Source organism: Melozone crissalis, unplaced genomic scaffold (genome assembly GCF_028551555.1).
Source record: "Melozone crissalis strain CALT ecotype California unplaced genomic scaffold, PUWL_Pcris_2 ptg000034l_1, whole genome shotgun sequence".
Taxonomy (NCBI): Eukaryota; Metazoa; Chordata; class Aves; order Passeriformes; family Passerellidae; genus Melozone; species Melozone crissalis.
The window spans coordinates 4,918,012-4,942,960 of NW_026535812.1; the positions used below are offsets into that span (position 1 = coordinate 4,918,012).

Sequence of the window (24,949 nt, forward strand, 5' to 3'; positions counted from 1 at the left end):
CTGAAACTTGGTGTTGAGGTGAGAACTGTCCTGCCTGGTGGCTGTTTATTCAGCTGAAGGCAGAGGGTGAGCATTTGTATGCATTGAAATTCATTGTTCATTGTGATCTTTTAGGAAGGAATTCCTCCCTGTGAGGGAGGTGAGGCCCTGGCACAGGCTGGAAATGTCCAAGGCCAGGGCTTGGAGCAACCTGGGATAGTGGAAGGTGTCCCTGCCCATGGCAGAGAATGGAATGGGATGAGCTTTAAGGCCCCTTCCAACCCACACCATTTTGGGATTCTGTGGAAGGTTTAAAGGTTAGATTCCCTGCTTCTATTTGCCAAAAAGAACTAAAACTTCATTATTCTGCTACAAACTGAATCCTTGCATAAAGCAGGAGGGTTCAGCTCCTGCAGGTGGGGAACACCTGAAGGTTGAAGCTTGCAAAGCTGGTGTGTAGCTCCTGGGATAGATTTCCCTAAAAGACTTAATTGTGTCCCTGAATGAGCGCTCATGTTGGCAGGATGTGCAGTAGTGGCCAGTAGCAATGTTTTTCTAAGCAGTTGTCTTTTTTCAGCCTGAAACACTTACTATAAAACATGTTCCTTGGGGAGTGTCAGAGCTCTACAGGTGTTATGCATGTAGGTAAAGTATTAAAGATTTTTTTAAAAAATCCTTTTCTCTGCATTGTATTTGCTTTAGGCTTTTATATTAAAAAAAGAACCCCAACCAAACCCTCCAACAAAGCTGTAAAAATGCAAGCAACATCCTCTGTCAATCCTTTGTGTATACACACATCCACACACGCTCGCTGTTGTTTTTCCTTGGCAGAGGGGCTCTGTCAGAACACACACAGTGGGCTGTGAGACATCCATGGAGTGGGTTGGTGTGCCTTTGAAAGTGTGAGAGGCGTTGGAGCCACATGAAAGGGCTGCCGCTCGGGGGCAGAGCCAGCCCTGGGCTCCCTGCCAGCTTTTTTTTTGCCTTTCTGGGGTGATATCCTGAATGGAAGGTGCTGTTGTGCACTGGGATGGATGCAGCAGGGAAGCTCTGTGCCAGGTGTCTGCCTGGTGAGGATGCTTTGTGTGTTTTACCCCTGTGAGGATGGAAAGGACAAGCAGCACAGATCTGAAATACCTGGCTATTTCAGATCTGCATTTTCCAATACCTGGCAGTCCCTCCAGCCAGGGACACCCAGCAATGGAGGGAGAGAATGATGCATCTGACTCCATGTGAGAAGGCTAATTTATTACTTTATTATACTATATTATAATATAAAAGGCTAATTTATTACTTATACTGTATTATAGTATAATATACTGTACTAAAGAATACAGAAGGAAGAGAAGAAACTGTGGCTCAGAGAAGAAGCTGTGGCTGCCCCATCCCTAGCAGTGTCCAAGGCCAGGTTGGTGGGGCTTGGAGCAGCCTGGGATAGTGGAAGGTGTCCCTGCCCATGGCAGGGGGTGGGACTGGATGAGCTTTAAGGTATAATACACTATACTAAGGAATACAGGAAGGATACTTAGTGAATGCTAAAAAGATAATGAAAACTTGTTACTCTTTCCAGAGTCCTGACACAGCTTGGCCCCAATTGGCCAAGGACTGAAAACAACTCACACCAGAATCCATTGGAACAATCACCTGTGGGAAACAATCTCCAAACACATTCCACATGAGCACAACACAGGAGAAGCAAATGAGATAAGAATTGTCTTCCTTTTCTCTGAGGCCTCTCTCTGCCTTTCAGCTTCCCAGGAGAAAAACCCTTTGGTTGAAGGACTTTTTCCAGAGAATGTGAATGCCACAGCCAGGAAGGGCTGTCCTGGGCCAGAGCTCCCTGAGGAGGGAAGGCAAACACCCCTGCTGCAGCCAGGGTGGGTTCAAAGCAGAGAAATGCAGGATGCAACACGCAGGGGTTGGGGGGCACCCACGCTCTGGGTGCAGGGCCCAGCATGGGGAGGCTCTTCACCCACAGCTGGGATGGAAGTTTGGGCCCCAAACAGTTCTCCCCATGCCAAAATAATTTGGCAGATTGAACCCAATTGGGCTGGCATGGGGATGTTGAATGAATCTGGGTTTCTTTGCTAAGTCTGCCTGGGATGGGCTCACACAGACTGCTCTCCTGGTGTGGTGCTTCACCAGGATTCCTGTCTTGAGGGATCTTCAGGTCAGATCCCTGAGATCTGATCAGATTGGATCCCTCCAAGCTTGCTCAGCAGGTCGGGTGCTGGGGGATCTCCCTCTGTGAGACAGGTGTGTTAGAGGCATGGCCAGGTCTCCAAGCTGAAAATGAACACCAGAGCTCATCCCCTTGCTTCCCCTTGCCATTCATCCTTCTGGGAACTAGGAAATGGTGAAATATGGAGTGGGTTGGATCAGGTGAACTTGTTCTGAAGCAAAAACCTCTGGGGTTGGAGATCCTTCCTTGGTATCTGACAGGCTTGCTGTGAGGGTGGCTCCAGAGGGCCTTGCTCAGCCAGAGCCCAGATTTTCTCACCAGTTCTTGCAATGGAGGAGGATGGCAGACAGGCAGGCTGGAGTCCGGGTGTTTTCAAGCTCACTTTGTCTGGAGAGGCAGTTAGAAGTTGAGCTTTGTCCTTGGCCAGATCCTGGTTTGATATGGGATCTTCTCCTTGGAACCATGGCCTTGGTGGGAGGCCTGGGGTTTGTGGGCTGTGGGGAGCTCCCAAGGCACTGTATGAAGCGTGGCTTTACAAAAACATCAGTATTATTGGAGAAGCCACTTGTCCAAAGTGTCCCCATCCAGCCTCACTTAACATTTGAAACTTTCAGCATCTGTCCCTGGAACACCCAGTCAGTGACCAGGGGCATATGCTTTATTTTATCCATCCATCACCATCCTACAAGACTCATAGGTTGAATTCTCTCTCACACAGTAGATTCCTTCTTTGCTCAGAGGACAAACTCTAGCTGCCCAGTCCCTGAAAGTGTCCAAGGCCAGGTTGGACAAGGCTTGGAGCAACCTGGGATAGTGGAAGATGTCCCTGCCCATGCCCGTGGGGTGGAACTGGGTGAGCTTTAAGGTCCCTTCCATTCTCTGATTCCCAAACCATTCTGTGATTCTTCTGTAGATGCTTCTGTTCCCCCTTGGAGACTCAGGGAGGTGATCAGGGTGATCTCCTTCACTTTGGGAAGTGATCAGGGTGATCTCCTTCCCTTTGAGAAGTGATCAGGGTGATCTTCACTTGGAGAAGTGATCAGGGTGATGATCTCCTTCCCTTTGAGAAGTGATCAGGAATGATTCTCCTTCACTTGGAGAAGTGATCAGGGTGATGATCTTCACTTTGAGCCCATGCTGAGCTCACCCCTTCCCCACCACAGGCTCTGTTCCTTGGTTGGTTACAGGAGTCTGGGTGTCATCACAGAATCGTTCATTTGGACAAGACCTCTGAGTTCACGGAGACAAACCATCAACCCAGCACTGCCATATTCCCACGCCTGAGCATCTCAGGGATTCCCAGTGGGAATTTTCCCAGAAAATCCCTGGGTTTCCTTGCTGTGGCTTCTTGTGGAGTGGGAGAGGAGCTGTGGTGGGTGGATAACCCTGCTGACAGAGCTGTCTGTGTGCTGGTGGGGAGCTCGGAGGGTCGGTGGCAGGGGAAGCCCACCCCCAGAGCGCAGGGGGCCGTGGTGCCGCAGCCGGAGAGCCTGGGCAGCAGCATCGCGCTGGAAGAGCTGCCCTGAAGAAAGTCGTGGAAAACAATAGGAATTGTTCTCTGCCTTTGTTCCCTTTCCTTGCCGGATGTCGGAGGAGAGGGAGCCGGCGGGTGGGCACGGAGAGCCCGCCTGTCCCACCGCCTGCCCCACTCCTCCGAGCCGGGATCGCTGCTCCTGGGGGAATTAATGCGGAAAACACCAAGCACTTGGTCTTAAAATTTTTAAAAGTTTAATAGTAATAAAATGGTTATAAAATAATAATAATATAATTAGAGTAATAAAAATTTGGACAATTTGGATTAGAACAATATGAGACAATAGAAACAAACAGTTACGGACAGTGTACCTTTTTCTGGGCAGCACAAGCCTGAAAAAGAACATACATTAACAGAGGATTAACCCTTAAAAACAATAGCCCGTTGAATATTCATACATGTCATACATGATGCATAAATTCCATTCAAACACAGGATTCTGTCTGGTCATCATCAACTTCTTCCTCTGAATCCTGACAGTGTCTTCACGCCTGAGCAAGGCAGGAAGAAGTTAATTTCTTCTGATAATGGAGCAATAAATTCTCTTTTTCTGAAAGATTTAAGTGTCCTGTGGCTGCTATCTGGTTCAAGTACCTCATTCCTTTCTTAAAAAAAATATATATCCTACATCCATAGTTCCTATTTTAACTACAAAAGTTACCTTTTAACTACGAAACTAAATTTACCACACTATTAAAATGTTAATACAGCACTACTAATCAATACAACCAAATACATATAGTAAATATCTGCATAGAGCCATATAATATGCACTTTTCACGTTAAAGTTTGACATTGTCATACGAATCAGAGATAAAATTGGCCAGTGATTCTCTGTGTCTGGGGCAGGAGGTTTCTTATGGCTGTGGGTGCTGAAGCTGCTGTTTGCTGCAGGGACTCAGGCCGTGATCTCAGCCAGATTTGCTGCCAGCACTGGGGATTTTGGTGCCCACACTCTCCTGGGGCAAGCAGTCTGAGGTGGATTTGTGGCACAGGAATTGCTGACTGGACCCTCGCCTGGCAGCCATGGGATCATTTCAGCACTGTGCTTCCCATTTTCTATCCCTGCCAGCCCTCAGTGGGCCCGAGCGTGTGGGGAAAATCCCTGGGTTTCCTTGCTGTGGCTCCCTGTGCTGCTGACAGCCATCTGCCTGCTGAGAGCTGGTGCTGTGGTCACTGCCCAGATCAAAAGGCTGCAAGCAGAGGCGTGGGAGGGTTTCCCCCTGCCGTGCCAAGGGAGATTCCCCATGCCAGAGCCAGCCCTGGGGCTCAGGTGTTACCCCAAGGCAGCCTACACAGAGAGATCACAGCATCAGAATCCCTGAGTGGTTTGTGTTGGGAGAGATATTGAAGCTCATCTCACTCCAATCCACCTTCCACCAGCCCAGCTTCCTCCAATCCCCATCCCGCCTGGCCTTGGACATTTTCAGGGATGGAGAGCCCACAATCTCTAGGTCAGCACAGAGCATTGGCATGGGGTTTGCTTGGCCAAGCCGGCATCTCCCCACTCAGAGCCCCTGGGTGTGCATGCTCAGCCTGCTGAGCTGCTGATCCTGATGCAGGGAAGAAATCTCAGGTGTTTCCAAACCCCAGCTGCTCTGCACAACCCCAGGTGTGGGGACGAGTCATTGCTGAAGGAGATTAAAGCACAGGCAGCGAGCATGGAACATGAGTGTTGCCTCCTTCCCCTTGGCCTCTGAACTCTGTTTTTCCCCTTTGTGGACAGATCTCAGCTGAGCTCCAAGCCAAGCAGAATTTTCCCATTGCAGGTGGAGCAGGGGGCTCAGGCAGAGCTCCTGCATCTCCTGCACCACCACCCAGTGACCTGCAGGCCCCTGTCCTGCTCTTTTGCCTCTGAGATCTACAGAAAACACCCAGATCACTGTTCCCACAGTTGGTGTGCTCACATTTGCCTGGGTTGGATGCTGTCCATCCAAAGTGGTGAGTCTGGGGATCCTGCAGCTGTGGGGAGGTGGCTCAGCCTCTTCAACAGGTTTGGGCACACTGGGGGAAAGTGACAAAAATTAAAACAACTACATCAACAAGGGACAGGCAATGGTGAAGAGCTGTTGGTCACATGCAGGGCGAAATGAGGGGAGATGCAGCTGTGGGGGCTGCACAGCCCCATCTGAAACAGCTCTGGGAAGTGTGGAAGTGTGGTCTCAAAGCATGGTCTCAAAGCCTGTCTTCCCTTGTACTGGTGAAAGTTAAGTGTCTGCTTTCTGGAGGCCTTTCAGAGCCTGCCAGCTCAGCTGCCATGTGTCCTCCAAATGCAGGGCAGGATGCTCAGCTTCCTCCTGGCTGCCTGGACGGGCGCATGGGCTGCAAGCCATGGCCAAAGCAGGCTGGGGGCTCCAAGCTCCTTCCTTCCCCGGGGCTGGCAGTGGGTGTGGGGCCAGGGAGGGCTCTGGGACACGATGCTGGTGGCTGGCAGGGATTGCTCCCAAAGGCAGCTCCATGCTGGGAAGCTGGCAGCAGGACTTGCTGCGTTGGGGCGGCTTTGTGCTTTTTTTTTTGTTTTGGTGGTTTTCCTAAAAACGGTGCCTTTTGCAATCCTCCCAGTCTTTCATAAAACTTTTCCTGGCAGAACCTCTCCAAAACTTCTGGGAATTCAGCTTTTGAAAGGCGTTGGGGTTAAAGACATTTGCGCTTCTGTACGACGCTGACAGGTTTCCTGGGGTGGGGATCTCCTGCCGGAACTGTTCTGTGGTGCTGGGTTGGACTCAGGGAGCTCAGGTTGCTCCAGGGAAGATTTCCAGCCTGGGAGAAAGGGCAGAGGTGACAAGAGAGGAGCCCTGGAAGTGGCTGAGTATGGAGGCCTCATCCCACCATGCTGGGGAAGGTGTTCCAGTTGTTGAGGCCAAAGTGTGGTTTGGGGAACTGCGATCTGGGATGTCACTCTGAGAACAATTCCCCTCATCCCCTTCATAACCAATCCCAAAGGGCTGATGTCCACCTCATCCCACCATCCTGGGGAAGGTGTTCCAGTTGTTGAAGCCATAGTGTGGTTTGGGGAACTGTGATCTGGGATGTCACCCTGAGAACAATTCCCCCCATGCCCTTCATAAGTGATCCCAAAGGGCTGATGTCCACCACATCACACCATCACTAGCTAGGGAAGGTGTTGCTGTTGTTGAAGCCAAACTGTGGTTTGTAGAACTGCAATCTGGGATGTCACTGTGAGAACAATTCCCCCCATTCCCTTCACAACTGATCCCAAAGGGCTGGTGTTCCCCTCATCCCACCATGCTGGGGAAGGTGTTCCAGTTGTTGAACCCAGTGTGGTTTGGGGAACTGTGATCTAGGATGTCACTCTGAGAACAATTCCTTCCATCCTGTTCATAAGTGATCCCAAAGGGCTGATGTCCACCCTGTTGCTTACACAGGTGAGACCAGCTCCACGTGCTCATCACTGACCTCCAGCTCTCTCCCCGTGGATGTGAGTGTGGCAGGCTCTGCTGGCCCTGCTGGTGCAGACAAAATTTGGGGACACCATGGGATGGACATTTGTCCATCAGTTACTTATGGGGTCCCTCAAAGCTCTGCCCTTGCTGATGCCTGCGCTGCGTTTCAGAGGAAAAATACTTGACGGACTTAGAGGTCTTTTCCAACCTAAAGGATCCTCTGATTGTATACAGATGTGAGGAATAAAGACTGAAATGAATAAGGCATGAAGCCCTGAAACACGGCTTTGTGTCTGCAAATAATAAGGAATGAGTTACAGCCTTGGAAGGGCAGGAACGTTCCCCCGTGTGCAGGGTCCAGCCGGCCCCTGGCGTCAGCGAGGTGCCCTCCTCGCACTGTCCCCTGCAGGAAAGCTCTGCTCCCAGTGGATTGCCTGCAGATGGCTTTCTCAACCTTTCCTAGCCCAGGGAGGGCCAAACCTTTCTGGTGAAAACCCAAGGATCATTTTGTTCTGTGGAGCCACCACATGGTTTCATTTACGCCCCATGCGAGTTAGGCAAACGTCTCGCTGTTTGTCTCTTTTATTTCATCCCCTCGTGCTTGTTGCTGCACACAGGAATGTGTGCCTGTGTGCTTAGGAGATATTTTGCAGACCACTTCCTACTGTCCTGGGGACACGGAGCAGGTCCTGGACCCAATGTGACAGCGGGGAGCGATGTGTCCCTGTCCTTACTTCACATCACAGCTCAGCTCCCCAGGCAGGAGCAGAGCACCAGGCCCTGGCCAAGCCACTCCACCATCTCCTGCCACGCCAGCATCCAGCCCAGAGAGGGGCAAAACCCTCCAGGACCTTCAATGTCCCTGTCCTCACCTGGAGAATGTTCATTAACGTGGCTGAACAGCAGCCTGAGCCCGCCACGTCCTCTGTGCTCATCACTGGGGGGCTTCAGTCCCTCCACCTCTGGCCTGGAAGCCCACAGGTCTCCCTGTGTCTCACAGCGTGTCCTCGGCTCTGAGGATGTCCCCACTGACTGGTTTTTTTGGCCAAGAAAGCATTTAAAGGTAGCTGCATCCCCTTTGGAAAACAAATGGACCCGGAATCTCCGCCAGGACTTTCCCTCCCTCCCTGGACCCTTGCAGAGCCTCAGCAGGAGCCTTCCCCAAATCCATCCCTTGCTCAGGGCAGTTCTGCCAGCTCCCAAAGCCACGCTTAACTTGACACATGTGTGCAGCCCTGGGGAATGTGGTGGCTCTGATTCTTGTTTGTGATGCCTTCCCCGGCTCCAACCTGACAGGAGCCTCCCCTCCAGTGCCCACCTCTCTGCCAAACATGCCTGGAACACCAAGAACACCAATTTCCATCCTGGAGATGGCCTGGGGCTCCATTGGGGTGACTGCTCCCAGTCCCAGCCCTGGTGGGCGCCCTCAGGGCCGTGAGGAGTATCAGGAGGGACTGTGCCTGTCAGGAGAGATGGGGTGGTTTGTCCTCCTGCATGCCTTGTGTTCACCTCCAGCAGCTGCCATTCAGGGCCCCCAGCTGCCATTTGGAATTCTCAGGGGCCATTTGGAACTCCCAGGTGCCATTCAGGACCCCCAGGTTTGGTTATGGCTGTGCCACTGGACACCATCCCTAGCATGAGGATGAGGATGAGGAGAGAGCAGTGTTTCATCTCTTGCAGAGACGTCAAGCTCTGTTTAAGCACGATCCAGGTAGAATCCTAATTTGGAGGATCCCTAAGGGAGGCTGTTGGGAGGGGGGGCTCCATGCAGCCCTGCTGGGGCTGTTGGACAGACACACAGCCATCTCCAGCTCTGAGACAGAGGCACCAATGTTCTGCTGTCTTGCCCTTCGTGGGGCTCAGCACAGATCCTGTTGGGCGGTGGGACCAAGGTGTGGGCATGGTGCTGCGCTCCTTAGGCTGCACCCTCACTCCCAGCACTCTGGGGTGGGGACAGACTGACAGCAAACACGGCTGTGGGTTCAGCTCTGGCTCCTCCTCGCTGACAAAACCCCCAGTTTGCGACACAGTTTTTGGCGTTTGGTCCTCGCCAAAAATCCGCTTTCCATTGCGGCGCTCGCCTCGCAGGGAGGCCGTGGGGATGGAGGGGGGTGGGAGCCTGTTTCAATTGTTTGGGGAGTGGAAGAGGCTGATTCTGTGGCTGGTGGAGCCCAGCAGAGCTCTCGCTGTGAGCAGGGAGCTTTCCCACTGCTGGTGCTTCCCTTGCAGCAGCAGAACCTGCAGGGTTTCTGAATTGGTGACACTTTGGTGGCAGGGGATGGAGCCTTGCCTGGGGCATGGGATGTGCATCACCTGCCTGGGACAATTCTGAGGGAACAATACACAGTTTTTGGGATCTGGCCATTGGTCTCTCATCCAATACAAGCTGTAACCCAATGCATTTAGGTGCAGGAGGGTTCCCACCCGGCTCTCTCCAGGCAGGGGTGCATCTCTCACCTACTCCCATGTGAGCCAAGAAAAATGAATCACCAAAAATGAAAGGAAGCAAAGAAAGCAAGCAAAAAAAAAAAAAAAAAGGAAAAAAAAAAGATTAAAAAATCCCTCCCCAAAGCCGCCTTCCAGAGGGTTGGGCAAAAGATAAAAGCTCTCGGAGGAGCCGGGACTCCTCCTCTCCCACCACCGACCTCTCATTTAAATGTCTGTGTGCAGGCTGCAGCCGGCAGTGCCGGGCCGGCCGTGCCCCGGGGGCGATGCCCGGGCCGGGCACGGGCACCGAGCGGGGCTGCAGGTGACACCGGGGGTGACACCGGGGCGACACGGGGGTGCCAGGACAGGTCCCGGTGCATGGACACCCCCGGGCAGGCCCCGATGGCGGCGCCGCTGCTGCTCTGGGTGGTTCTGCTGCGCTGGGCCAGCGGCGGCGGCTTCACCCGGGCGGGCAGGACCTGGCAGCACTGCACAGGTAGGAGCCGGGGCCGGGGGTGCTGCACCGGGGACAGGTGGGCTCACCTGCCGGGACAGGGCTGCTCCCAGGGCTGGGATGCTCTGATTTAGGGGGCAAAGCCCACGAAGTGTGCTCTGTTCTGGGGAGCAAATCACAGAAGGTGTGCTCTGTTTTGGGGGCGAAAGCCCAGGAGGTGAGCTCTGTTTTGGGGGGGGCAAAGTCCAGAAGGTGAGCTCTGATTTGGGGGGCAAAGCCCAGGAGGTGAGCTCTCATTTGGGGGAGCAACGCCCAGGACGTGAGCTCTGATTTGGGTCAGCCTCTCCTGGCATCCCAGCCCCGCTGTTTCGGTGCTCAGTGCCCGCTCAACGCCCCGAGTGACCGAGGTGCCTCAGGGGCTGCATGGCAGCACCATGGATGGTGGCAGGCTGTGGGGTCATTGCTGTGCTTGCAGCCCCCACAGTGCCACCAGGGGAGCACCCAGCCCTCTGGGACCTGTGGGAGAGCTGTGCCCGTCCCTGCTGCACAGGCGTTGTCGCAGGTTCTGCTGGAGGCAGAGGGGAGGGGAAGGACTGGAAAAAGCCATGAAGTCCCCTGGAAAATCCCTCCTGCCCGGATTTTCTGTGCTCTGACAGGCACAATCCCCACCCTCCCGTCCCGCTGTCCCCGGTGTCATTCCCGAGCCCAGGAGGGTCCCGGTGCCCCGGCTCTGCCATCCCCTGTGCTGGGTGGGCAGAGCTCACTGAGCTCCGTTTTTGGGGCTGCTTAGGGCTTGTCCCAGTTTGATGGCAATTGTATTTGCTTTTTGTTCCAGCCCAGGTGATGTGAGAAGAAAAACAGGGAGAGATTGGAGAGTTTCTGCCTCTTCCCCGAGGGGTTCCAGTCTCTCTGGGAATGTCCCTGCTGTCCCCAAGCAGCCTTGGCTGGGGGATCCTGGGGGTGCCGAGGCCCCAGCATCATCCTGGGGACCCCAGCACGAGGCCCCCTGAACCACCTGTGCTGCCCAAGCTGGGCTGGAGCCCCCCAGCTGCCCTGCCAGCCTTAGCAGTGATGGATGTGGGGGGCAGCCCTTTGGGTTTAGGGGTTTGGGTTTGGTCCCTTCCTGGCCCACAGCCTCCAGCCCCAGCTGAGCTCTCCCCCAGCTCATCCTCAGCGTCTCAGGGGCAGCTGGGGGCTCCTAAACCCCTCTGCAAATCCAAGCCTGAGTTCAGCTTGTACTTTTTGCTGGGAAAAACAGGAACTGGCTGCTGCCTGAGTGATGCATTTCTGAAATAAGCTGTTCCAGTCAAACCCCCCCTCCCACCAGGACTTTGCTTAACCCAGCAGTGGGGTGGGCAGGGGGCACACAGAGCTGCCAGCGTAAGGAGGACCTCACCCATGTCCCTGCTCTGCTCTGCATGGAGTCACACGAGCAGATTCCTCCTGGCTCTGCCCACCTGGAACGGGGCTGGTGTTGGATGAAGCGCTTCCCTTCTGCAGCTGGTTTGGATTCACACACACAGCCCAGCCTTGCTCGCAGCTCCCTCCTTCCCAGCCCTCCTGCTGTGCCCCAGCAGCCCGGATTTATTAGTACAAATTGGAACTAAAAGCCAGGTCTCAGCGGGGTGGGACCGAATCGGGGATGGTTAGTGCAGCCAAGAGCTGCTTCATCTCTCGGGCACCATCTCCCTGCTCTGCCAGAAAACCATTCAGAAATAAAACCAGGAGGGTCCCAGGCCAGGAGAAACCCCCGGAGCTGCTCCAGCCCTGCCTGTGCCACGATGTTGGAGCTGGCATTGCTCCATGGGGTGGCACTTTCTGGTGCTGCTGTGCTGTGTGCTCTCACCGGGGCGATGCCCTGGGGCTGGGCACGGCGTTGCCTTCTCTGGGGAGAGGGTAATTATTTATAATGAGTGGTTTTGGTGCCTGCTGGGAGAGTGCGTGTGTGCAATGAGGGCTGGGCTGGGAGAGCCCGAACGGCACCGGAGGGGTGGAGCTGTCCCCACTGCCCTGAGAGCCGGGCTGTGGCAGCCTTGGAAGCAGCTGAGCATGGAGACCTCATCCCACCATATTGAGGAAGGTGTTCCAGTTGTTGAACCCAATGTGTGGTTTAGGGAACTGCTGTCTGGGATGTCACCCTGAGAACAATTCCCTCCATTCTCTTCATAACTGATCCCAAAGGGCTGATGTCCCCCTCATCCCACCATGCTGGGGAGGGTGTTCCAGTTGTTGAACCCAGTGTGGTTTGGGGAACTGTGACCTGGGCATGTCACCCTGAGAAAAATTCCCCCCATGCCCTTCATAACTGATCCCAAAGGGTTGATGTCCACCATCCCACCATGCTGGGGAAGGTGTTCCAATTGTTGAAGCCAGTGTGGTTTGGGGAACTGCCATCTGGGATGTCACCCTGAGAACAATTCCCCCCATGCCCTTCATAAGTGATCCCAAAGGGATCAGACTGCATCCCTGCCTGCTGGGGCGGGGGGATCCCGAGGGGGTGCCTGGCTGGCCAGTCCCAGCCCCAGAGTCAGCACCCAGAGCTGCCTCAGTGAGACGGTTCTGCTCTCTCGCTGTTCCCGCTGTGGCGATGGAGATGCCAGCCCTGTGTCTGCAGGGCAAATCTCTGCTCTGGCCCTGGAGAGGGGCTCGGGGCAGACCCCAGGGAAGGACTGGCACGCTCCTGCAGCACGCCAGCTCATCCTGCTGCTCTGCCAGCACCGGGTACCCCATCCTGATGCCGGCAAGGGGGGCTATTTACAGACATGAACGAGACGGGGCTGCTGTGGAAACAGCTTCGAGCTGTTTATTTTTCAGCATCAGTCTCATTACATGATTATGATAATGGGAAGATGCTAGCAGCTCAAAATCTAGGCAGCAGGCCAAAAAACCTAATGTTACAACTTACTTTATAAGCTTCTTAACTAATCACACAAAGCAAAAGCACATTGACAGTAGTTCTATCCAATCACCATAAGCACACGTACCTTTGGTTAAACAATGCTTGCTTATTTCCAGTACAATATCTGTTTATAAGCCTTAAAACACAATGCACAGAGCTCCATTATTAAGCTTTAACCTTCTTAATATCTTGCTAGATAAACTTTCTGCAGCTTAGAAAGCTAATGAGACAAGCATTAATGCACAAGCTATTATTCTATTTGCCTTTGCTTTTTCTACAGTTTAAATAATTTTTCTGCTGACCTATCTCATGGCTGCTGCTTTAGTTCTGCCGCTATCTAAAGCCTGCCTTTTTCAGCTTTCCCAGAACCCTCTAATTTTATAAATCCCCACACATCCCACCTGGGGATAATGCCCTGGGCTGTCTCTCGGCACAGACCTGCGCCCGCTGGACGTGCTGTCGGAGGCGGTGCCGGCCGGGGCGCTGGCCCGGGGCATGCGGGTCCTGCAGGTGCAGGGGCTGCGGGGATTGCAGCTCTCGGCGTCGCGGCCCCGCGCCCTGGCCTTCCCCGCCTCGCGGCTCTTCATCCACTGCGACCGCTTCCCTGAGGAGTTCTCCATCATCGTCACCCTACGGGCGCTGCGCCGCCCCGCCAAGGTGAGCACGGGCACGGCTGGGCATGGCATGGGCACCGGGCACGGCCCCGCAGGTGCCAGCCAGTGCCCTTCTGCAGAGGAACGAGTACATCTTCACGCTGATGGTGGAGGAGAGCCCCGGCGTGCTGGTGGGGATGCGCTACGCCCCCGACAAGCTGCACTTCATGTTCTGGAGCCAGGAGCGCGCCGGGGGATGGCAGAGCCGCGTCACCTTCCCCAACGTGTCCCTCTCCGACAGCCGCTGGCACACGCTCGTCCTGGCGGTGTCCGGACAATCCTTCTCCTTGACGGTGGATTGCAGCGTGCCCAAGGATGTGTAGGTTGGGGCTCGGCAGGGCGGGCAGGGTGATGTTCTTCCACCAGTTGTGGGTTTTTCTGGGTCTGGATTGAAGACTTGAGACAGTGATTCATGTTGGGACTCAGGTGTTTATTATTTCTCATCAGTAAAACAGTCTCACTACTGTGAGTTGGGCAGCTTTTCATAGAAGGCACACAATGGCCAACAATCTCTTGGTACAAGGTCTTTTAAGACTAAACTATCCAATTAAGAACTAAACTGTCCAATTAAGAACTAAACTATTAAGAACCCCAAGGATGTGTAGATTGTGTCCAGTAATTAATGTTCGGACTCAGGTTTACTGTTATTATTATTATTTATTATTTATTATCAGTAAAAAAGTCTCACTACTATGAGTTGGGCAGCTTTTCATTAGAAGGCACAAAATGGCAAACAATCTCGTGTTCCAAGGTCTTTTAAGGCTAAACTATCCAATTAAGAACCCAACTATCCAATTAAGAACCCCAAGGATGCGTAGGTTGGGGGCGGCGCTGGGGGCTCGGCAGGTTGGGCAGGGTGATGTTCTTCCACTGTGGGGGTTCCAGTTGTGGGTTTTTCTGGGTCTGGATTGAAGACTTGTGACAGTATTTCATGTTGGGACTCAGGTGTTTATTGTTTCTTATCAGTAAAACAGTCCCACTACTGTGGATTCAGCAGCTTTTCATTAGAAGGCACAAAATGGCCAACAATCTCTTGTTACAAGGTCTTTTAAGGCTAAACTGCCCAATTAAGAACTGACACCTAGATTATTTTCCCTTTTCCAATTAAGAACTGACACTTAGATTATTTTCCCATTTAACCCACACCTCCTCTGGCCACTGCTTTGAAACTGCCCTTTTTTGTGAAACATCTCCTCTGCCCATCCCCAGGGTGGTGGAGACCCCATTTCCAGCCTCGCTGTCGGTGAGGAGAGCCAGCTTCTACCTGGGCAACAGGAGGAGGAGGAAAGGCGTGTTCACGGTAGGTGCCCCTGCTCTGGGCTGTCCCGGGTGCCCAGGGGGGCTCAGGGCTGCTCCTGGCTGGCTCTGGGGTGACCCACAGTCAGTCCCCTATGCTGGCAGGGCTTGGGCCATGGCACAGGAGGCAGAGTCCCTCCTGTGGGTCCCTGCCATGTGGAGGCACTGCAAGGCAGCTGCTCCAAGCCCCGTGCCAGTGCTCCCCTTACTCCAGCTGTTAGATTGCCCCAGCTGTGCATCTGGGATCTGACAGATGTGCACAAATCCCATGGGCACTTCTGCATGCCAGGAGGGAGGGCAACAAGCAGAAGTCAGGCAGGAAATCCAAGGCATGAATTACCTGCAGCTCCCAGTCTGTGATCTGTGGGACTTGGTCTCCATCCCTGTGCTCCCGCTTTTCCCAGGGCTTGCTGAGACAGCTTGTGCTGCTGCCAGGAGCTGATGCCACCCCCCGGATGTGCCACGGCTTGAACTTCAAAGTGGCAACGCTCTCTGTGCCCAGTGTCCTCCAGGATGTCCCTGCAAAGGCAGTGAGCAACGAGGTGCTCAAATACCCCTACGGTCAGTGCCCCAAGGCGGGCTCTCAGCAGAGAGAGGAAGGGGCTGGGAATGAAGCAGGAGCAGAGGGGAGGAGGGCATTCCTGTCCCCAGCACTCTCAGTGTGTGTGTGTGTGTGTGTGTGTGTGTGTTGGGATCCCTGTCCAAAATCTTCCTGAACAGACAGGGTGGCCCTGTCTGGCTCCCTGGGCTCATGTCAGTGGCCCCACACAGATTGCCCCAGTCTGTGGCTTCCCAGATCTGTGCTGGGATTCCATTTTCCCCACTGCCTGCTGCCCATTATTGGGATGAGACCAGGATGTTTGCCCCTCCTGCCTCTGTGTGCACTGAGAAGCACCTGCCTGGCTCCTCTCCTGTAGGGGGATAGAACATAAATAAATAAAGGTAGTATAGAAAGTAATCTTACCCCCTAAAGAGTTGTAGCTGGGTTAATTATTAAGGATTAGGAGCAGGCCTGATGTTAACAGGCCACAGCTGTAGCCAATAAGAAGAGTGTTATAAAAGAGTGGATTGGTTGGTTGAGGGGACTGGAGTCAGTTGGCTGCTGTGAGGACAAGGAAGAGTCAGTGCCCAGAGGAGCTGCCTACAAGAAACATCAAGGGGGTACAAAACTCTGGCAATATGGAACCATTGCAATGTAATGATGATAGAACTCTTGCAATATAATGACAACGCTCTCTGTGCCCAGAGACTGACATGAAGGTGACCCTGGGGGCCCGGCCCCGCTGCTCCAAGCAGGAGAAGGCTCAGTTCTGGTTCAACGCCTCCCGGAGAGGGCTCTACCTGTGCAACGGCAGCACCTGGCTCTCCATGCTGGAAGGTACCCGGGGAGGCTCTGGGGAGGGAAGGAGAGCCTTGCAGCCCAGCAGGAACTGAGCTTTGCTGTTGTAAAGGTGACTCACATAGTCAGAGGTGACTGACAAAGGGGAGAGAGAATCATACATCTGACTCTGTCATCAGAAGACTAATTAATTATTTTATTACACTATACTATGTACATTTCATCTAAACTGAATCTGCCATGCACTCTCTCTTGCTCACAATTGCTCACACTGCACTCATTTCTGATTGTCCCATGTCTGTCCTGTGACAGTCCAACACACACACTCTTGGCCCTGATAGACCAAGGGAACAAAACATCTTCACTTTGGGTGAACAATTTCCATATTGCATTCTACTTTGTTGCATTCACAACACAGGCACAGCAAGTGAGATAAGAATTGTGTTTTCCTTCTTCTCTGCCTGTCTCACAGCTTATCTCTGTTCAGAGGACATGTGAAAACCACAGTTTGCCCCCCAGACCCCTTTGGCATGGGGATCAGCAGCAGTGAGGGGCTGGGGGGTGCCCCTGTCTCTGCTCTGCTTTGCTCTCAGTGCCCATGATGCTTCCAGAGCACCTCTGGATTCAAGTGCCTCTGTGCTTCTCCAGGTTATCTGTCCCTCCTGGGAGTTTTCTGGGCTGGATGAGCTCCTGACCTGTCTGGGCAGGACAGCTCACCCCGCAGAGAGCCATGCTCAGGGTGTTGGGGTGCTGCCCCAGTGCAGAAGCATTTGTGGGGTGGAAAAGGGGAAACAGAGACCCAAAAGCTGACAGAAATACTGGGGGTGACTGTGAGGGTGGCAGACACAGGTCTCCATGTCATCTGGGCCCTGGTGGGGCACTTTGTAAGGAAATCAGTGGGAGGACCAAGGTGGGAAAGGCAACCAGAGCCTGGGATGGATGAGTGTTCTTCAATAATGACGTGGATTTCATCCACTGGCACTCTCACTCACTCCAGGCTGGCTTCCCAGGATCCCTGGAGAGCACATGGAGGATGGGATAAGTCCCTAACTGAGCTGTCCGTCCTTTCCCTCCTCTCCCAGCATTTTTCTGGGTTTAGATGAGCCATTTGTCCCCCACAGCAATGACTGGACCCTCTCTCCTTCCCTAGCTCTGGAAGCCATCAGGATTGGCATGATGTCCTTGTTTCCAAGGAGAGCTCATGCTGGGGTCTTACTGACCTGTGCCCCTTGGTGCCACCAAACACTGCCCTTTTTGCCATTTGTCCCTTCCAGTGCCCATCTGCCTGCTATCAGGGCCACTCTGGAGGTTTCTGCTCCAATTTCTGGCATTAATTCTGTCTCAGCCTTCCCTAACCTCTCCTGCTGTCATCTCCTCCTTGCTCTCTTGAGGATGAATGTACCAAAGTGATCAAAATCCGTGCCATGGGGTCCTTCCCTGCTCCCAGGGACACACAGCTCTGCTCTCTGCTGGAGAACAGGGCAGGATGGGGCTGGATGTGCTGCAGTCAGCCTCTTCCCACCCCTTGGTCTGGCCCTTCACCCCAGTGCCACCAGGACCTTCACGTGTCCCACAGAGCCCTGCACAGCAGCAGGTTCCACTGAGGCAGGGTCACCACATTTCTCTTCACAGAGAAAAAACAAGGCACAATTCTGGCCAAGAATATTTCTGGGTTTCATACCCTCTGAACCTCAGAGAAAAAAAAAAAAAGCCAACCAATTCTTATCTCATTTACTGTTCCTGTGTTGTTCACAAGTGGAATGCATTGTGAAAGATTGTTTACCTGAAGGGAATTGGTGATTAATTGGATTCTGGTGTGAGTGTTTTGATTCATTGACCATTTGAATTCAGATGTGTGTGTGTTGGGACTGTGGGCTGACAGTCACCAAATTCTCTGTGGTGGTGTCACAGGGGGTCCCAGGACAAGGGAAGAGATGAGAATCTTGATTCCATGTTTCAGAAGGATGATTTATTATTTTATTATATATATTATATTAAAACCATACTAAAGGAGTAGAAGAAAGGATTTCATCAGAAGCCTTGACAGGAGAAGGAAATGGAATGATAATAAAATCTTGTGACTGACCAGAGCATCTGAGACAGCTGGGCTGTGATTGGCCATTAATTAAAAACAGCCACATAGACCAATCAAAGATGCACCTGTTGCATTTCACAGCAGCAGGTAATTATTGATTTTTCTTTTCCTCTGAAGCCTCTCAGCTTCTCAGGAGAAAAAATCCTGGCAAAGGGATTTTTCAGAAAATATCATGGCTGCAATTCTGGGCAGTTGAGTGCTTGGCAGATTCAATTTAGATGTAATGTAATATAGCATAGAATAATACAGTATAATAAAGTAATTAATTAGCCTTCTGGTGTCAATGGAGTCCTCCTCACCATTCCTCTTGTTTGTTGGGGGCAAAAATATCCACGATAAGCTCCTCTCCAGCTAAAAATCACCTGTTTAACCTCATCCCTCTTTTTTTCTGGGCTGCCAGTCCAACCCAGGCTGGACTACGTGGAGGAGCACCAGAAGCTGGTGACCAACTCGGAGACCATGGGTGTTGAGGTGTTCTCCATCCCCAGGCTGGGGCTGTTTGCAGCCACGGCCAACAGGCTCACACCCCCAGGATCAGCCATCTACAGGTGGACTGACGGCAAGTTTGTGCACTACCAGAACATCCCCACACACCAGGCACAGTCCTGGAAGTATTTCACCATTGGGAAGAAGGTGAGCCTGCCAGCTAGGTGCTCCCATGTTGCAGTATAAAAACTGAAGGTATAAAGCATAAACTGCAGGTGCCCAACACTGGGTTCTCTGAAGCCTGGAGTCTTGGGCATGGTTTAGAGAATATAGGTTTAGAAAATATAGGTAGCTGCATCTCAGAGATCTGCCTATGGTCTTGAAGTACCATCAGGGCCTGCACTTCCCTCTTGAGGCCCGCTGAGTCCAACCTGCTGCATTTTAAAATTCTCTTGCTTTTAAATCATTCCAGGAATTCAGAGCTACCTCTTCTCCCATGGGCAATCTGCCCTGGGACTTGAGCAGAGGATTTGCCTGGTTTCTCTCCCTGGGAAGCTGCTTAACACCTTGGGGGAGCCCAGGAAAGACATCTGCTGAGAGCCAGCTCTGTGCAGGGCCCCCAGAGAAGCTGGGATTGTTCCCCCTCTGTTGTGACCCATTCTGGCTTTGTCCTAGAGTTTTCTCTTCCCACTGAAACTGTTTCTGGAGATGCCCCAAATGGTCTCCCTGGACTGGTGCTTGCAGAGAGAGCAGAGCTGGGGATTCACCTTTTGTGGGAGGACAGCCCAGCACAGCCCTGTCCTTGGGGGTGGCTGAACAAAGCCCTAGTCCTGTACAGGGCTGACCTCACTGACTCTTTCCTCTCTGTGGGCTGTGTCCCTGTGCCTCTTTGTGGCCCAAACTGGGGCATAATCTCTGCATAATGTCCTTCCATCTGAAGGACACTGGGGTGGCACAGCGTGACAGAGCTCGGATGTGCTGCTCCCTGCCTTGCACTTGGCCACCTCTGCTGCACCACTCTTGTCTCTTACACTTCCACAGGGGTTTCTTGGTCTGGGAAATGTTTTGTCTCAGGGAATTGTTAGCATTATTGTAATTGTTCTGCCTTTTTTTGTTCTGAACCACCTTTGCTTACAGGGGGGTTCGTCAGCTGAACCTCCCTCCTTACCCAGTGCGTTTCACATCCAAGCTCCCCATTCCTGGGGCTGGAGAGTGAATGCAGACAGCTCAGCTCTCCCTCCCCTTGACTAAGAACTGCTGGCTGCCAGTTGTGCCCCTGCCATGCACAAAGACCCCCACAGGCCATTGTGTCCCTGTCCCCACTTTGTGTGGCCTGGGAACAGCTCAGGGACCATCTCATCCCACACCAACCACCTCCATCCCACCTCCCCCTGCGTTTTCTTGCTTTGAGAGGAGAAGAAACCCAAGCCATGCTGGCTTTTCCTTTTCCAGATCTTCCTGGCAGTGGCGAATTTTGAGCAGAACGAGAGGGGCCAGGAGTTCTCAGTGATTTTCAAGTGGAGCCGCAGGAAGGCGAAGTTCCTGGCGTACCAGAGGATCAGCACGCACAGCGCCCGCGACTGGGAGGCCTTTGTCATCCAGGGAGAGGCTTTCCTGGCTGTGGTCAACCACAGGGAAGGTAGCCAGCCCTCAGGGCTCCCTGCAGGGGGGTATCTGCTGTAAGAGCTGAAATGAGGGATGTGGGACTCCAGGCAGCTCTCCAAAATGCAGTTTATTGCATACAAAATGCAGTTTATTGCATACAAAATGCAGTTTATTCCATCCAAGAGGTTATAGTAGTCCAGGGTCATGGGTGACAGAGCCTGTGCCCACAGCTGTCAGCTCCAGCTGCAGGCAGGCCTGGAGACCCTTAGTTTAGGTTACAAATGCATTATATACTTCTCTTTTGGTTACACTGCATTAGAGACTCTTCTTTGCTGAGCATCTTAATACAGTAGAACCAATCTATGCCTTAACTTTTATCTATAGCCTATCATAGCTACTATAATTACCATATTCATGTTACTATTCTCCAATCACTAAAAGTTAGTACATTACAGTTTAAGCCAGAAGTTGCTTTTCAGTTTTCTTGCAGTGGAAAATTCTGAGACCTTTTTTCTACTTGCAACATTTGCTGACTTGTTTGCCTGTGCTCTCTTTCTGCTTGGTAAAAACATCATCTTGTTTGGGGTGGGTTCATCCTTTGCTCTAAGCCATAAAAACCCCTCTAACTAACACACCCTTTGCCTCCTTGTTCATCCAGTAAGACTGGCTCAGCAATTCTTTTCTTCTACATCAAAACTTGCTTTCATTTCTATTCCTTCTTCAGATTCTACATTCAGAAATCTTTCTGCCGAGCATGCGTATCTGTGAGACTTTCTTGTCAAACTTTCATCCTTGCCAGCAGTCTGGGAGCCTGGCAGTGCCCTGCTCAGAGCAGGCTCCCCGTGCATGCCCAGGAGTGCAGGGGAGCTGAGCACTCAGCCTGGGATCCCCCGGGACCCCCAAGGCCTTGGGAGGAGAGAAAAGCCCTTGAGCAAGTGGCTGACACTGTCACCCTCTGGGTTCTGGCTGCAGGGGACAAGGACAAGTGGGGATGGGGTCTGTGCTGAATCTTTCTGCTTATTTTCAATTTTATCCTCAGTACTGTGTAACCTGCCAGTGCCGCAGGTGAAGCCAGATCCTCAGCCTTGGAGGAGCTGGATGGAGCTTTAGGGCAGGGGGGAGCCCCCAATGTCAGAATGTTAGGGATGTAGGCACACAGTTTGTGGTGGCTGGGAGTGGGGCTGAGCCCCAATGGGCACAGCTGTGAGCAGCAGGTGAGCAGCACTGACAGCAATGAGCCACGGAGTGCCCAGGGGCACTGACCAACCACCAAAGGGAACAGAGGGCACACAGGGGCAGGGCATCAACAGGAGGGGATAAAAGGCTGGGCTGAAGAACCAGAAGGGCAGAGCTTGCAGCCTTCTGATGGGGTAAGGTGCTGTTCTGTATGTGCTGAAGCTTTCTGAAATTGTGTGGTGACATTCTGTGTATTGTGGCTGTCTCAACTGTGACAAGTGCTGTGGCATAGGGACACATCCCTGTGGGACAGCCAGCAGAGCTTGTCCACCCTGGGCTGCTGGCAGGGAGCCTCTGGAGTGCTGCTTGTGTGGGGACAAAGCCCCTGCCTGTCCCTCCTCTGCCAGGGCTGCCACAAAGCTGCCACTGTGCACTTGGGCCAAGCTGTTGGTGTGTTCCATGGGATGGAGACACTAGATAGGGATGGAGGGGTCTTTAGGTAGGGATGGAGGCTGTAGAATCTCTTTGGCTACTTCTTGGAGAGCAGCAGGTCACTTGCAAACAGCCTCAAGACCTGCTGGCAAATATTCATGGAGCTGAGCTTGTTTTGGGTCTTGTTTCCTCCACAAAGCAGGAATTGCTTTCCCTCATTGCACCCATCTGTCTCCCCCAGGGAACAACCACAACATAGACAGTGTGATATACAGGTGGAACCCCAGGACAGGGCTGTTTGAAACCAACCAGACCATTCCTACCTCTGGAGCCTACGACTGGGAGTTCTTCACCATTGGGCCATATTCCTTCCTGGCTGTGGCCAACACATTCAATGGCACCTCCACCAGGATCTACTCCCACATCTACATCTGGCTCAGGGGCTCCTTCCAGCTCTTCCAGTCCATCCTGGTAAGGCTTGGCCCCTGCTCCTCTGTGTTTGGACAGGGCAGCCACATCCAGCTCCTCACGGCCTCCTTCCCCACAGACGTTTGGTGCAGCTGACTGGGAGGTTTTCCACATTGGGGACAGAGTGTTCCTGGCTGTGGCCAACAGCCACAGCTATGACAGTGGGATGCCAGCACCCTCCAACTTCTATGCCATCAACTCCTCCATCTATGAGCTGAACGTCACGGCCCAGATGTTTGTTAAATTCCAGGACCTTCTCACCTACAGGTACCTGGGCAAGGGTTCAGGGTGCTCCTTGGTCCTTCCCCTGAGCAACCCAAAGGTCTCACAGAATCCCAGAATGGTTTGGGTGGGGAGGAACCTTAAAGCTCATCTCATTCCACCCCCTGCCATGGGCAGGGACACCTTCCACCATCCCAGGCTGCTCCAAGCCCTGTCCAGCCTGGCCTTGGATACTGCCAGGGATCCACGGGCAGCCACAGCTTCTCTGCACCCTGTGCCAGGGCTTCTTCTCTTTCAGTTTAAAACTGCACTTGCCTATCTCCTGGAGGGTTTCTGCAGGCTTCACACTCCCAGGGCCTGGCACTGGTGGGGAGGGTGATGTGTGATGGCTCCTTGGCACCAAATCCCAGTGGGGACTGGGAGAAGGGCCTAGCTTTGGGAATGAGGATGGATTTATTTCAGGAACAGCCTGTGAGGAAGAGCAGGGCTTTTTATGTGTCAGAGACTGGGATGGGGTGGCCACATGGAGGTCATCTCACCTGTCCCTCTGCTCACTCCCTCCCCAGTGCCCTGGACTGGGAGTTCTTCTCAGTGGGAGACGACTCTTTCCTGGTGGTGGCCAACTCCTTCGATGGCTTCACCTTCTCAGTCAACAGCATCATCTACAGGTACTGCACAGGGTGGGCTGGGGGCTGCTCCCAGCAGGAACAACCCCGGGCACACCCTGCTGCACCTCCCCAGGGTGGGTGTGCAGGGTTATTCCCTGTTTCCAGGCAGGGATGGGACATCCCACCCTGGAACACAGCAGGGACATGGCATCCCCATGGCACCCTGCCCTCCCTATGCAGGTGGCAGGGCTACGAAGGCTTTGTGGCAGCGCACCAGCTGCCCACGGTGGGCTGCAGGGACTGGGAGGCGTTCCACACCGCCGAGGGCTCCTTCCTGCTCTACTCCAGCGCCAGGGAGCCGCTCTCCAAGGTGCTCAGGCTGAAAACCACCTGAGGCAGCCGAGACACGCCCAGCCCGTCGGGGGAGAGGGACGCAGAGCCGGGAATGGCTGCAGCATCAGAGCATCAGCCGGGAAGGGGCTGCTGCAGGAAGGGAGGAAGAGGAAGAGGAGGGGAGAGCTCCAGGCTCTCTGCAGCCTTGTCCAGGGGCTGTTTCTCCTGGGAAAGCTCTGCCACCGCCATGTCCTAGCCAAGGTTGTGGAGCCTGGGTGCATCCCTGGCTTAGTAGGACCGTGGTTCCAGGCAATTTCCAGTGCCCAGGAAGGACCCAGAGCCTGCACAAAGGCAGAGCAGGGCAGGAGCTGCTGGGATGCGTGTATGACACAGGGGAGTAAACACGTGAGAAATTGTGGGGAAAAGCGTGTCCAGGCTTGGCTCTGCCTGCCTGGGCTGTGATGTTCCTGAGGACAGCTGGTGTGGCATTGCAGCCATTCTTCACGTCACCTTCGTGCCACTGCCGCAGTGCTGCCCGTCTCCCTCTCTGGGTTGGTTCTCCTTCAACAAGTTCAGAGCTGTTGGTGTGCTCCAGGGCCAGCACTGCTCCATGCCTGGGGTTAGGGACCCCTGAGCGAACCTGCTTTGCATTTGGACCCACCCAGCTGCCACGGGAGTGGGGAAAACCCAAACCTGCTTCAGGTGCAACTGTGGCCTCTTTTCTTTTCCTCACCTTTGCTGGGGAAGACTCTTTTGCTTAACCAGAGCTCTAATAAAGTGTGTGCACCCAGCCTTTCTCCCACATGCTGCTCTGCATCCCTTCACCCAACAAATCACCCCTGAATGTCCATGGCTATGCCCAGTGAGGATGGGGTGGCCCTGAGCTCAGGAGTGTGCTGGGTTGGGGGTGCCCCTCTGTTCCACCCACTGGGTGTCCCAGAGCCCCTCTCAGCCTTCCCAGAGCCAGGGTTCCTGATCAGCTGGGACACCCACCCCAGCACTGGGAGCACTCAGGAGGTGCCAGCCCCATCAAGAAGGGCTGGGGGGAGTCACAGCCTGAACTTTTGCAGGGTCCAGACCTGCAGGGTGAGCGTCTGCATCCCTCCCTCCTCCTCGCCCTGTTCAGTGCAACTCTTCCAGGAAGGGCCATTTCTCCCCTGTGAGAAAAGGGACAATTTGATTTCCTTCCATCACTGAGCTCTGAGCAACAACTCTAATTCAGCCCGAGAAGGGTAAGATAAGGCAAGATCACATGTATTTGGGCAGCTGGTCCTTGCTTGGGACTCAGCTGAGGGTGGGAGGGGAGGGCGCCTAATGGGAGTTGTGCTGGTACATTGAATTTAGGCAGATTGGATTAGGATAAGCCCCCCCCAAGCACCATGAGCACCACCACCCTCCCTGGACACTCATCTCCCAG

At 53.4% G+C, this 24,949-nt stretch overlaps 1 protein-coding gene across 1 annotated transcript; it reads left to right on the forward strand.

Moving 5' to 3' along the window:
- The first annotated feature begins 9,904 nt into the window (after positions 1–9,904).
- On the forward strand, positions 9,905–23,593 carry TSPEAR (thrombospondin type laminin G domain and EAR repeats). The gene is made up of 12 exons (XM_054283007.1): positions 9,905–10,022; positions 13,316–13,536; positions 13,613–13,851; positions 14,742–14,832; positions 15,233–15,389; positions 16,075–16,206; positions 18,663–18,895; positions 20,141–20,327; positions 22,143–22,372; positions 22,449–22,636; positions 23,158–23,259; positions 23,440–23,593. The coding sequence occupies exons 1-12, from the start codon at positions 9,905–9,907 to the stop codon at positions 23,591–23,593; spliced, it is 2,052 nt and encodes a 683-aa protein (XP_054138982.1).
- The last annotated feature ends 1,356 nt before the right edge of the window (positions 23,594–24,949 follow it).